General features: G+C 52.2%; 1 protein-coding gene across 1 annotated transcript in view; it reads left to right on the forward strand.

Annotated features, from left to right (window-relative positions):
- SLC1A7 (solute carrier family 1 member 7) overlaps positions 1-12,414 on the forward strand; it is a 43,915-nt gene extending 31,501 nt beyond the window's left edge. The window contains exons 4-11 of the mRNA XM_081308923.1: positions 2,178-2,220; positions 4,770-4,992; positions 7,868-7,967; positions 8,624-8,857; positions 10,177-10,371; positions 10,946-11,080; positions 11,560-11,665; positions 12,157-12,414. Coding sequence (XP_081165049.1) covers positions 2,178-2,220; positions 4,770-4,992; positions 7,868-7,967; positions 8,624-8,857; positions 10,177-10,371; positions 10,946-11,080; positions 11,560-11,665; positions 12,157-12,375 — 1,255 coding nt within the window. The 3' untranslated portion in view covers positions 12,376-12,414. The remainder of the gene's footprint in view (positions 1-2,177; positions 2,221-4,769; positions 4,993-7,867; positions 7,968-8,623; positions 8,858-10,176; positions 10,372-10,945; positions 11,081-11,559; positions 11,666-12,156) is intronic.
- Positions 12,415-13,822: the final 1,408 nt, after the last annotated feature.

Here is a 13,822-nt window from a genome sequence, read left to right on the forward strand (position 1 = left end):
TCCAGCAAGTACAAGCTGGAACAAGAGTCTTTTTAGCATCTCTGATTTCAAATCGATTCCTAGAAGGGGAATTCCTATAAAGACAAGGATATAAACTCTTTTAAGACTCTGGACATGAATTGCTAAACTGCTTTGGGAAAGAAAAGGTCACTCCCAGATCCACCTGAGGGTGCCCATCTCCCCAGCATGTGGACTTCATTTTTAAAAACACATGGTCATTTTCATAGATGGAAATGTCTTTCATGCATTGATAAAGCCAAACATTTTTTAAAAGTGTTTTTGCCCACGTGCATCTCTTTTGGAAAGTAAATTGCCTGGGCCTATCTTCCAATCATTTGCCTGTGGAGGCATTACTGTTTTGGGGGTCCTTTTGTTTGTTTGTCTATGCAGCAAATAGTTGCTGAGTCCCTGATGTGTGCCAGGCCCTCTTCCAGATCCTGGGGACACCACCGGAATCAAAACAGAGGTCTCTGCCCTCCAGGGAGCTGGTACTCTGGTGAGAGGAGACTGACTGGGAGCACGGGAATAAGGGCAAGATTTGTGAACCTTTTAAATAACGCTTGGTCATCTAGTCTCCTTAGTTGGTCATTTGCCTTATAATCTCATTTGTATTGTAATCCTTCTTATAGACCTGCTTTTTTTTAGCTTTTCATTTTGTCAAAAAAAAAAAAAAAAAGATTGCAAAGAAAAGATCCCCTACCCCACCCTGGATGTTAGTTAGTGTCTTATATAAAAATGGTCCTTTGAAAAAAAGAAAGAAAGAAAGAAAGGTCCTTTAATCAAAACTAAGGAATTAAGTGAGTGCAACACCATTAACTAAGTTACAGATCTCATTTGGATTTCATCAGCTTCCATTAATGTCATTTGTTTTTTCTGTTCCAGGATGTAATCCAGGATACCAGAGTGCACTTAGGAATTTCTTATTTTTAGTGTAGTAACTTTTTTCTCCTCAATTGCTTCATTTGTTTTTAGAGAGTCCTTTCATAATCTGAGAGATGATAAAATATTAACTTTTGTTTCTTCTAACTATTTATTCATTAGTACTGGGGATTGAACACAGCAGTGTTGAGCTACATCCCTAGTCCTTTTTAATTTTTTTATTTAAGATAAAGTCTTGGTTTCTTTCTTTCTTTCTTTTTTCCAATTATGTATGTTTTGAAACCATCTGTAATTTATTTTGGTAAAAGGTGTTATACAAGGATCTAACGTTTATTTTCCCCCAATAGTTGGCCAGCTATGCAGCAATCCATGATGAGCCCTCCCATTCCTCACTGATTTGTGATGTGAAATGTGAAAGGTCCTGGGTTCTATTTCTGGGCTGAGGTTCTGCCATCTTTTTCCTTCCACTGATGGCTGTCTGTGTCACACTGTTTTGACAGTTACTTCTTTAAAGCTGGCAGGACAAGACTGGCTTCATTTTAAGCTTTATAATAAAACATTAATGAAAACACAATCAACTCTGTATCTATGAGTTCCATATTCACAGACTCAACCAACTGAAGGTCAAAACTATTTGGAGGAAAACTGCACTTGTGTCATTTCTCCCCCTTGTCATCATTCCCCAGACAATACAACAACTATTTACACCACATTTAAATCATATTAACTATTATAAGTAACCTAGAGATGCTTTATACAGGAGGATTGTGTAGGTTATAATACTACATCATTTTATACAAGGGACTTGAACAACCTCGGATTTTGACACATGTGGGGCAGTCCTGGGACCAATCCCTATCCCACGGGATGATGTGATTATCCCATGGTTGAGCCAGGTCCTGTGTCGGGCCCCACAGATAGGATGTGAACAACCGAGACTTGCCTTCAAAGAGAGGCAGACAGAGGTAGTGAGTCAGACAGGCCTGGGCAGAGGAAGTGGCGCTTGACTGTGATTGATGGGAGCAGGAGTTGGTCAGGCAGAGAAGCAGGAGGCCATTCCAGGCAGAGGGAACGGCGTGAGCAAGGCCTGGGGCTGGAAAAGTGCAAAGGCCTGGTCAGGTTGCTGTGGATGATGGCGGCAGGGCCAGCCGTGTGGGGAGAGGAGACTGCAGGGAGAGGGGCTGGCTCCTGGAGGACCTGGGCTGCCAAGGGAGGTTTGAGGTGACCCCAAGGTCCTGACCCCCAGGGCTCTCCAGACCTGGGCTCTGCAATTCTTCATTCGCTGACTCTCTTCCCAGGAACATGTTCCCAGCCAACCTGGTGGAAGCCACATTCAAACAGGTGAGCAAGTGGGTCCTTGGGTGATAGAGGGGGAGGCCCTACGAGCCTCCCAGGCTCCTGAGGAGGCAGGATGCCAGAGGAGAGGTGGGGGGGACCTAGGTCCTCGGAGCCTCCATGTCCGTACCCCACTAAGAACAATTACTGGGTGGAGGGGAGCCTGGCTGAGTGCCTGTGAGGCCCTTGGTGCACACAGAGGCTCACACACCTCCTCACCGTCCTCACAGGAACCCACACTGAGGTCAGATCAGCCCCATTTTCTGGCGGAGGAGACTGAAGCTCAGAAGGGTTTGATGATTTTGCCCAAAATTAGGCCACCAGTAGGTGAAAAGCTGCTGGACAGACTCAGGCTCAGCTGGCTGCTAAGTCTTTTGTTTTTTAAATATATATATTTTAGTTATACATGGACACAACATCTTTATTTTGTTTATTTATTTTTATGTGGTGCTGAGGACATGGGCCTCACATGTTCAAGGCAAGTGCTCCACCACTGAGCCACACGCCAGCCCTGCTAAGTCTCTTTTCTCCTCCTCCTCCTCCTCCTCCTCCTCTTCTTCTTCTTCTTCTTTTTAATATTTATTTTTAATTATAGGTGGACACAATGTCTTTATTTTATTTATGTGGTGCTGAGGATCGAACCCAGTGCCTCACACATGCTAGGCAAGTGCTCTCCCTCTGAGCCACAACCCCAGCCCACTTCTTCCTTTTTTTTTCTTAAATAATCCTTTTACTCCCTAATAAGAATAGTTATAATGTTCACTGTAGAAAATTAGGAAAATATTAAAATAAAAAAAAATTCTAGATGGTTGACTCATCTAGAAAGTGTGTCCTGGCAGTACCAGCAGGAGAGGTAGCAGACAGTATGTTTCTAGTCCATGTATGTCTATATCTATATATATATATATATATATATATATATATATATATATATATATATTTTTTTTTTTTTTTAATTAAATAAGGATTGTAGTACATGCATGGTTTATGTCCCGTTCCCCGACCTCCTTTCATCATACATGAGTATTTTCCCTGGCTACTAACTGATCCTTAAGCACAACACTGAGTGGTAATATAGGAGCCCATGGGAAGGCTGGACTGTCATTTACTGACCCATGCCCCTTTCAGTGTTCCTTTAGGTTGCTTTCAAAGTTTTGCCTCTTTTAGAAATTGTGGTAAAGTTCTTTGCACCTCCATCTTTGTCTGCACTTTTAACAGCTCTCCTCTCCTTCCTCAAGTCAGCTGGTTGGTTGACTCAACCCAGCAGATGTGTCCTGAGCCCCTTCCTGGGGCTGGGCCCTGTGTTGGGCTGGGGACACAAAGGAGATGGCTGAGGATTGGGAAGGGAGCTCCAAATGAGAAGTTTGCATAAGTCACTAACATCTTGGGTCTTTGCCTTCAGAATTAGCCAGGTTATGCAGGGTCTCGCTGCCAACTATGGTAGGAAATTATTAAAGGTAACAGAGAAAGAGAATATCACTCTTGGGCTGGGGATGTGGCTCAAGCGGTAGCGCGCTCGCCTGGCATGCATGCGGCCCGGGTTCGATCCTCAGCACCACATACCAACAAAGATGTTGTGTCTGCTGAAAACTAAAAAATAAATATTAAAGAGAGAATATCACTCTACCTTATGCCTTCTTGGAGTAATCTTTTTCTTTTAACAAACCCCTACTCATCCTTCAAGACTTAAACCAAAAAGTCCCTTCTCTGTAAGGCAGTCTGACTCCTCCAGGCAGAGCTAGTCATACTAGTCACTCCCTCTCCCAAACTCTCAGGGCAGAACTCATATTTGGTTCATTTTTGTATCTCAGCACCCAGCACAGAGTGTTCAGCCTTGGGTGCTGTTTTCACTGCTGCTGAGGGTAGCAGTAAAGTGTACATTGGCCTTGCCATGTGCCCAGAACTGCTGTTGACACTATATATGTGTGTACAGTTTTATTTAACCAGCAAGATAGATGCTGTTAAGTAGATGAGGTAAAAGGAAGCTCAGAGACCTAGGTCCCATATATTTCCTGCCTGGTTATTTTTACCCCACAGAAGGATTATCTTATTGATACTGTGATGTTCAAGAGGGTGAGGGCTTCCCTGTTTGGGTTCCCAGCCCCTGAGGCCTGAGGGGGAGAGATCCAGGAATGCTCTAGGGACAGAGGAGGACCAGAGGCAGGTTCAAGGCAAGTGGAGCTGTCTCGGAGGGAAGCCCCCACTCCCACCAGGTGGGAAGCAGGCTGGCTGGTGGGTAGGTGGATGGCTACTGTGGGGAGACGTATCTCAGTAGATGGACAGATGGTTAGACAAGGAACCAGGTGGGGTTCTGATGCATATCGGAAGAGGCCGGAAAGCTGGAGGCAGGCACTCCAGGTAGTGAATGAATGAAGGAATCTCAGTTTCTTTTGGATAAAGTATTAATAATAACCCCTGCCCTGCCTACCTCACAAGGCTACTGTCAATTGGATAGGATATAAGGAGATGCAAATGTGCTTTTGAGACATTCTTCTTGTTGTTGATATCATAATACTGGGCCCTGACTCCTTCTTGGCTGGAATGTCACCCACCAGTACCGCACCAAGAGCACTCCAGTTATCAAGTCCCCCAGGGTGACCCCAGAGGAAGCCTCTCCTCGGAGGATCCTCATCTATGGAGTCCAGGAAGAGAATGGCTCTCGTGTGCAGAACTTCGCCCTGGACCTGACCCCGGCACCTGAGGTGGTTTACAAGTCAGAGCCAGGCACCAGCGATGGCATGAACGTGCTGGGCATCGTCATCTTCTCTGCCACCATGGGTATGTGCTACCTGCCCACCCCCACAGTGCCCAGCAGCCGTCCCCTCCCGGCATCCTGCCATCCAGCTCTCTAAGTAACCTGGAGCCCTCTAGCCCTCCAGGCCCTTCTTCCTTTTCCTAGGCAAAGAGTGGCTCGAGCCCCCATTCCCTCACTGAGGGTGTCCACCTCCCCACCCCCACAGCGAGCCAGGGGGTCTTCGCTCAGAATCCCCATCCCTGAGGGCTGGTTTTCTTCCAGGGACACTGGCTCTCCCTCTTCTTTTGTGTCCCCAGTCCCGACCAGCAGCTTGTCCCTGGACCTTTCACTAAGGCCTAGAAAGGATGGGGAGGGGTGCCACTGTTTACTTAAGGTCTATCACCCCACCCCACCCCCAGGGCTTCTCACTGGCCACTTCTCTCTTCAGAGCCATTTCTTGTCTGTGCCATTTCTTAGGCCACACGGTGTCCTCCCTGACCACGCCCTTCCCCAGCTACTCTTCTCTGGGTCCCCAAGGCCCCTAATCACCATGAAGCCATAAAGTTCAAGGCTCAGGACCCCTCATTTGTATAGGAGCCTTCTGAGGCCTAGACCTTTTTATTTTTAAATTTCTTGTTCTTAAAGAGAGCCCCCAAGGTGTATAGCTTCAGTTTCCACAAAACCTATGGCTGTGCCTCTGCCTGCGGTGCCCCCACAACACCCTTTTCCTTCTTAGGACAGCTCCCAATCCTTCAGCACTGACCTGCACTGTGGGGCCTGGGCAGCCGTCTCCTGCTCCCCATGTCTCCACCAGGGTTTCTTCTCAAGTAACCAGCCTCCTTATCCTCCTGGCTGCTCATGCAAGACATCTGGGCTCACTTTCTCCCTCACTTCTGCCTTAGCCCCACGTTCAAATCCTGTCAGGTCTGCCTCTGGATTCTCCCTCTACTCATGTATTTATTTCCCTTTCCCACCACCAACACCCTGGTTCAAGGCCACCTGGTTCCTGCAAATGCTGCCTAAAGAGTCCCCCACACCCTCCTCTCTTGTCCCTTCTTGGTGTGTCCTCCTCAGAGGGTCACAAAGCTGGACATGCTCTGCACTTAGAAAGAAGCCAAGCCAGCTGCAGAGCTCCCTATGACCTGGTCCTTGGGCATAGTCAACCTGTTGGAGAGATGAGTGACAGATGGCCAAATGAATGGACGATGACAGACAAGGCTCTGATCATCTGGGCCATAACGTCTGGCATGTGAAGGGGCCAGGACAGGCTGGTGAGCGTGGGGCAGGCTGGTGCTGGAAGGACCCTTCAGCATCCCTGGCACTCAGTCCTCAGTCCTGGACATTCTTCCCTTCCCCACCTGGAGTCTCTCTTAGGGATGGGGACATGGAAGAAGGAATCTATTAGCAAAGCCAAAAAAAAAAAAAAAAAAACCCTTGGGACTCCAGTCACCTGGTGATTACTGAACAGGTGTAACTGTCCACATATCAATGTTTGTGTGTGTGTATCAAGTCAGTGTGAACCAGCATTAGTGTGTGCCCACCTCTGTCCGTGCCCACATCTGCTGGTGCCCGTGTTTGTCAGTGCTAATATTGTGCTCTGAACGGGCTTTCTTTGACTCCTCAATTGAGCCTTCTTTCTCTGACCCTCCCTAGTGCTGGGATATAGCTAGTGCTGAGGTCTCCTTGGCCTTGCCTACAGGGGCGCCCCACCGCCACACCCCCAGATCCCTGCACACTAGCTCCCATCCAGCCAGAGTCCTTGGATGCCCCCAGAGAAATCCAGATGCAGGCTGGGAGGGGCAAGAGTAGCCTGGGGAGGGATGGAGCTGGCAGAAGGAACCTGGGTCCACATCAGCCACGCTGTGACAGGCCAGCTGGGCAGGGCTAGGCCCAGTGTCACCTCCAACTCTAGCCTCTCCTGCCCAACCAGGCAGGGCCCCTTTTTCACCCCATCACCACAGGGCAGCTGCTCTGTGGACTGTAGGGAGAGTCCCACAGGCCAGGATGGTAATGCCACTCTGTCCCCCACTGGCTGAGCCAGTCACTGATTTCTGAGCATGTGACATGAGCTTCCCCAGGGCAGCCTGGGAGTGTGCTCTGTGCCCCATCTTGGTCTTGCCAGGAAAGCAACCATCAGCCACTTTTTCAAGACGGGCATGGTGATGCCCAGTGTCATGGACCTGACCCCATGGTACAGTCTGCACCTGTGTGATTTCCAAGTGTGTTGCGAGCACTGAAGGGAAACCCAGAATACCCCAGGGGCACTGGGGCTTCAGGGATGGCTTCAGCATCAGTCATTCAGTAGTTTTTGTCAGGTGTCTCCTGTGTGCCAGCTGAGAAGCTAGTTCTCACCCCCATGGAGCTAACTGACCAGAAGGGACAAGGAGAAAAAGCAGACAAATGGGGAACAAAGTTATCAGTTGTAATAAGCAACAGAAAGAACACAGCTAGAGATGAGAGGGGAAGGGATGAACAAAGGCCCTGAGGCAGAGCATACCTCCATGTATTCTAGAAGCCTGAGGAAGGCCAGCAAGGCTGGGGGATAGTGAGGAAGGGAAGATCAGGGTAGGCAGAAGAGGGTGGCACAACAGGGTCAGATATGGAGTGGAAGTTGTGGGAACTTGGTTATGGTCTAAGTGCAGGGACAGGGATGTCAAGGGTGTTTGGTAGGAGCATTTTTATCTTGAGAGGATGCCATCTGCCATGTGGAGACAGGTTAGAGAGGGGTGAGACAGGGGGTGGGGGCACCCTGTTGGGTCCAGTGGTGGAGGCCAAAGGGAGAAGGGAGTTGGGGGCAGTGCAGGCTGGTCAAAGCTGCTGGAGAGGCAGCCAGGGCTGGGACGTGTGTGTGCGCGCGCGCGCCACTGACATGCCTGTGCCCTGGCTGGCACACTTGTGATATGCTGTGTGTCCCCACAGGCATCATGCTGGGCCGCATGGGTGACAGCGGGGCCCCACTGGTCAGCTTTTGCCAGTGCCTCAATGAGTCTGTCATGAAGATTGTGGCTTTGGCTGTGTGGTAAGCTTCCTCCAGGGTGGGTCCTCTTCAACCTGCCCCCTAACCCTCTCCAGTCCTGGGCAGATGGAGGGTCACCACAGTCCATCCCATCCTGTAGTCTCTTAGGAGCACAGCAGTGGCTACACGGGAGGCTCAGCTTCCAGAGCTAATCATGTAGGCCTGGACTCCCAGCTCTGACCAGGCCTGGTTCCAGCCCTGGGCGTGCTACTTCTGGCATGGCATGGAGGAGAGCTAGCCTGGCTCTGCTGCTCACCTCAGTTTCCCTCACCCTGGAGCCTCCTTAGCCCCGCTTTTGAAGAGAGTTCACACTGGAAGTGAGAACCACCTGCCAATCGTTGGTTCAGAATTCAGATATTAGGAATCCTATAGTGAGAGGGGAAATGCAGAGGCCTGCCCACTGTCCACCAAGGAGCTGTACCATTGCTGGGGCTGAAATGGGGGCCTCCTGAGGGCAGGGATACTTCTCAGAGGCAAGAGCTTGCCCAGGGTGGGGTGGTTGAGGGAAAGGACACTGGGGATGCCGGGCGCCTGATCCTAGGCTGGGTTTCATTCAGTCACCTGTGAGTCCTAGCAGGCTCACAGATCAGGTCACACAGTGACATGGTGCCTGGCCGGGATAGGCCTGCCTGCCTGAGCCCAGGGCTTCCCACCCCCAGGTACTTCCCCTTTGGCATTGTGTTCCTCATCGCTGGCAAGATCCTGGAGATGGATGACCCCAAGGCTGTTAGGAAGAAGCTGGGTTTCTACGCCATCACTGTGGTGTGCGGGCTCGTGGTCCACGGCCTCTTCATCCTGCCCCTGCTCTACTTCCTCATCACCAGGAAGAACCCCATCGTCTTCATCCGCGGTGTCCTCCAGGCCTTGCTCATCGCACTGGCCACCTCCTCCAGGTAGCCACACGGAATGAGCAGGGCAGGTGGGGTGGATGAAATACAGCTCTGTCCAGCCATCATTTGTCCACAGCCACAGAATCATAGAAAGTGCTAATATGGCCCACTTCACAACCTAGGGATGGCAATGGTGCTGCGGTATCAAGACCCAGGATAGAGATTTCATGGTTGAGGCTCCACGAATCACTCTTGTGGCCTTCCCCTGCCCACGGTCTCTAACACTCTCTCGATGCAAATAGGGGTTGCTTCCACATCTCAGGGGAGAAAGAGCTGTAGAGTCTGAAGAAAATCACCAGTGGCTTACCAGTCCCCGGGTACTTCTGCCGGAGTCAGGCCCCACACTGTCCTAGGGACTCTGCCTGTCCACTGTTGCTGGGATGTCCTGGCTGGATGTCCTGCTTCAACCTTGGCAGTGAGGCTAGGCAGGGGGATTCAAATCATGGTCCTTTCTCACACTGGCTGGTGATGGGTTGCCCCTGGGCCTCAGTGTCCTCATACTCAAGACTGGGATCATTTGAGCCTCTCCCTCCCAGGGCTGGTGTGGAGAGTGAGATAATCCACCCAGGGGCTGGCGAGTGAGGGGGACCCCAGGGAGAGAGAGTGCTGTGCAACCCAGGCTGCTGGGCAAGGAGTTGGAAGGTGACAGCCACTGCTGAGCCACTTACCCTGTAGAAAAGGGCATGCTCCCCACAGCACGTGTCCATGCCCTCCATGGAGGAGGCACGGGACCAAGCCCATCTTCCTGTCCCAAAGGCCTCACTCTTCTCTGGAGCCCTTGCTGTCTTCTCTTCCTTAGGCTTCAGCTCCTCAGTCTGCAAGAAGCCCACAGGCCTCTTTCCCTGGCAGACACACAACCCCAACCCTGGACGAAGCACCTCCTACAGACTCAGTGCCAAGCACTCTTCTGGGCCCCAAGTGACTTGATCCTCCCAATAGTTCTGAGCTCTGAGTATTGGGTGGGAGAAGGAAACCAAGACACCCAGGTTGAGGCACTCTCCAGGGCCCTGGCAGGAGGCTGACTCCAGGCCCAAAGTCTGGTGCAGAGCCTGTATGGTTCGCCACTTCAGAGTCTCTAGGTCCCACAGTGTGGCATTGCACCAGCCTTCCTCCCCGCAGCCCCAGGAGGAAGCAAGTAAGAGGATGGTGGGTGCCTTGGTGCAGTGGGTGCCCTGTTGTGGTGGCTCCTCTTCTTGTCCCAAGGAGGCCCCACATGGGTGCCTGCTCACACCTGTCAGGGCACCTGTTCTCCCCTCTCATGAGCTGCCTGTCTTTGCCCCTGGAGAAGGGCAGTGGGCAGACTCTGGCCCCTCTGCCCGTAGCTCAGCCACACTGCCCATCACCTTCAAGTGCCTGCTGGAGAACAACCACATCGACCGGCGCATTGCCCGCTTTGTGCTGCCTGTAGGCGCCACCATCAACATGGACGGCACTGCGCTCTACGAGGCCGTGGCTGCCATCTTCATTGCCCAGGTCAACAACTACGAGCTGGACTTTGGCCAGATCATCACCATCAGGTGCGTCCTGACACCCACACCCTGGAGGGGTCTCTGAGGTCAGCAAGAGTGAAGGACTCACACCAAGCCACACAGCAAGTCGGCACTGGCTCTGGGAGTGAGCTGGTCTCTGGAACTCAGGGTGCCCGAGTATGGCAAGGAAGAGGGCCTGGGCCTAGACAGGAGGGAGGGGCAGACACTGCAGGTGGGCCAGGGACAGGACTGAGCACTGGTGTAGCTGGAGCCAAGGGCAGGCACTGGGTGGGGCAGGCCTCACCCTGGAGACCAGATGCCACAGCAAAGCTGGGCAGAGCTATGCTGATGGAGGATCAGAACCCGTGGGTAGTTCTGGAACCTACAGAATCTGTGCAGGGCCACACCCTGGTTTCCACACTTGCCTCAGATTGGACCCTGGGTCATAGGACCATGAGCAAGGACATGAGAACAACCTAATGTCGCATTCCTAGCAACCTTGGCCCCACATGGCTGTCTCAGAGGCCCAGACTTCTGGCCTCCTTCTTGGAGCTAGGCCCAGACATGAGCCCCCCATCCCCACCTACTGCTCCTCCTCTTCCTCTCACTGCTCCCCCTGCAGTATCACAGCCACTGCAGCCAGCATCGGGGCAGCTGGCATCCCCCAAGCTGGGCTTGTCACCATGGTCATCGTGCTTACCTCTGTGGGACTGCCCACCGACGACATCAACCTCATCATCGCTGTGGACTGGGCTCTGTGAGTTCACCCAACCCCAGTCCCACCCCTTGGCAAGGGCAGCAGGCAGCAGGACAGGGAGCCAAGTCCCTTCCCCAGGGCAGAGAGCCAGGGAGCTGCCGTGCTCAGCACAGTAGGAGTGCCTTACTCGCCTGCAGGCTGGCTGCATAATTTGGGAGGAGGGGGCAGAGTTCGAAAATGAAAACAGGAGGCCCCTTGTTCAAAAATTATCAAGAACTTCAAGAAAGTGACTGCAGAGCATTAAGCTAAGTTGGGCCCACCTAAGCACCGGGTCCTGTGCAGCACACAGCCATGTGCCCAGGAGCCACCCTGCACCAACTCACTTCAACACCCACAAGGAGCGGGCTTGGGCGCTCTGCCCTGCCTCCTAGCACTGCCTGGGCCGCTGCTGCAGTGGCCTTATGCCTGTGAATTAAACATGGCCCTTCTCCAGCTACCCTCAAGACGCCCACCACTCACCGCCCACCTTGGTTTCCCAGGGACCGATTCCGCACCATGATTAACGTGCTGGGTGATGCATTGGCTGCAGGGATCATGGCCCACATCTGCCGGAAGGACTTTGCTCGGGATACAGGCACCACCGAGGTGAGAACAGAGACCACTAGCAGGGTGAAGCTGGGAGGGGCGGGCAGAGCAACAGGCCTTCAAGCTGGGCAGCCTTCAAGCAGTCTCCCCTTGACTCTGGGCCTTGGTCTCCTTGTCTGTTACAGAGGGTGACTAATTCCTCTAACATTTATTTATTGAGCACCTGCCAGGGCCAACACTGATCTAGACAGAAGAGAGACAGTGGGAATAGAATATAACAATCCCTGCCCTGGGAGACTCATACCCCAGGGCAGGATGGGGCTGTCCTGCTCAACGACCTCGACACCTGTGGCTTTGTGTGGGGCTGCAGGGTCTTCAGGGCTCCCTAACTCATGTGTGCTATAGGCAGCTTGGGAACTGGTGTCCAGTGACCTGCTTGGTCCACTCATGTCTGTAGAAAAGTCCCCATCACGGTCCTCAGCCCTGTGTTTGCACTGTTCCACCCACCCTCAGTCCCTCCTGCTGATACCAGGCCTCTTTCCCTCCCCCAGAAACTGCTACCCTGCGAGACCAAGCCCATGAGCCTCCAGGAGATTGTGGCAACCCAGCAGAACGGCTGTGTGAAGAGTGTGGCTGAGCCCTCCGAGCTGACCTTGGGTCCTGCCTGCCCCCACCATGTCCCTGTACAGGTGGAGCAGGATGAGGAGCCAGCCATCACCAGTCTGGACCATTGCACCATTGAGATCAGTGAGCTTGAGACTAATGTCTGAGCATGCAGGGGCTGCAGGGACCAGGCAAGACCCCTGGGGCCAGGAGCCAGGGGCAGGATCTTAACTCACAGCTCACAGAGAACATGCTCACACATTCTTCCCCTTGCTGAGGGGCTGGAATTTGCTCTATGGGTGGAAAATGGGGTCTTCAAAAGGGAAGGTGTATACAGGAACCCCAGTCAGAGAGCAATGGCCTGCAAAGCCCAAGCCCTAGCTGTGACCACTTCTGCCCTGAAAGAGCACTAGGCAGGGGTTATTGTCCCCACCTTCTGGATGACAGGTTTGAGAGCTGAAAACACTTGCTCAAGATCTAAAACAAGCAATACTAGCACCAAGATACTAACTTAAGTCTTTCGGGGCTTGGCCACCACCTCTTGAAGGAGAGGGTGGCCCGCTTCCAATATATGAAGACAAAATAACAATGTCCTGGTTTCTGCCCCAGCTGTGTCCAGGTCCAGGCCAGCCCCCTATCCCACCCTAGAGCATGTGGCCTCAGTTAATCGGCTCTCCTCAAGGGTGGGCCCATCACAGGGCCAGACCCACCGCCTTCCACAGGCCACAGCCTGCCCTGTCTCTGCCCACATGTCGCAAAAAGCTCATCTGATGTGGAGACAGATGTTCTCTTCAGCAGGGTTGGATGGCCTCGTGGACACATCCAGGCCAGACTCCCATGGGATGGGTGGGCCAGGCCAGGCCTCCGGAAGGGAAGTGCTTGGGCCGAGGTGCCAGTGGCTCCCTTGGGTCAGAACTCCACTTTCCCTATGTGGGAAAGTGGAGTCAGAGTTCATACCCTTTCTGTGTTTGTAAATTCAGTGATAACTAAATAAAGATGTTTGGTTTTTCAAGTCCTACAGCTTAGAGAACACATTCTGAGCAGCACTTCTTTGCTGGGCTAACACAGGCTATCAGAATGCAGATAAGCCTGTCTTGGTGGCCAGAGTGAAAACAGGCTTGTCTGAGCTGTCACATGCAGAAAACGGTGCAAATCAGCCTGCCCAGGGGGCCTACCTCAATAGGCCTGTCTGTGGCTGGGCCTTGTTCAGGGATCTATAGTGCAGACAGACCTCACTACCCTGACCGAAGGCAGGGCAACGAGATCAGTCCCTATTGCTCCCTTTGGTGAATGCTTTGCCTTAGAGAGGGGACATGCTTGAGGACACTTCTAGTGAGTTCCTCATTCTCTTGTCACAGGATGATTCCAGGAGATCTGCAGGGCACACAAAAGGGCCCTGGCCACATAACCTGTTGTAGATGTGTGACAGGGAGAAGATATGGCTCTGTGGTCTACGAAGGTCTTATACCGGGATGCTCACAAAGACACTGAGATCCAGAAAGGGGACAAAATTGCCCAAGGTCACCTGGAGAGTTGGGAGGGCACCTGCTTCCACCTCCAACTCCTGAACTACTTCCATTCTTCTCCCAGGGTCACAGCTGGAGGAAGAAGGGC

This window comes from Spermophilus citellus, assembly GCF_964194105.1.
Source record: "Spermophilus citellus genome assembly, chromosome: 9".
NCBI lineage: Eukaryota > Metazoa > Chordata > Mammalia > Rodentia > Sciuridae > Spermophilus > Spermophilus citellus.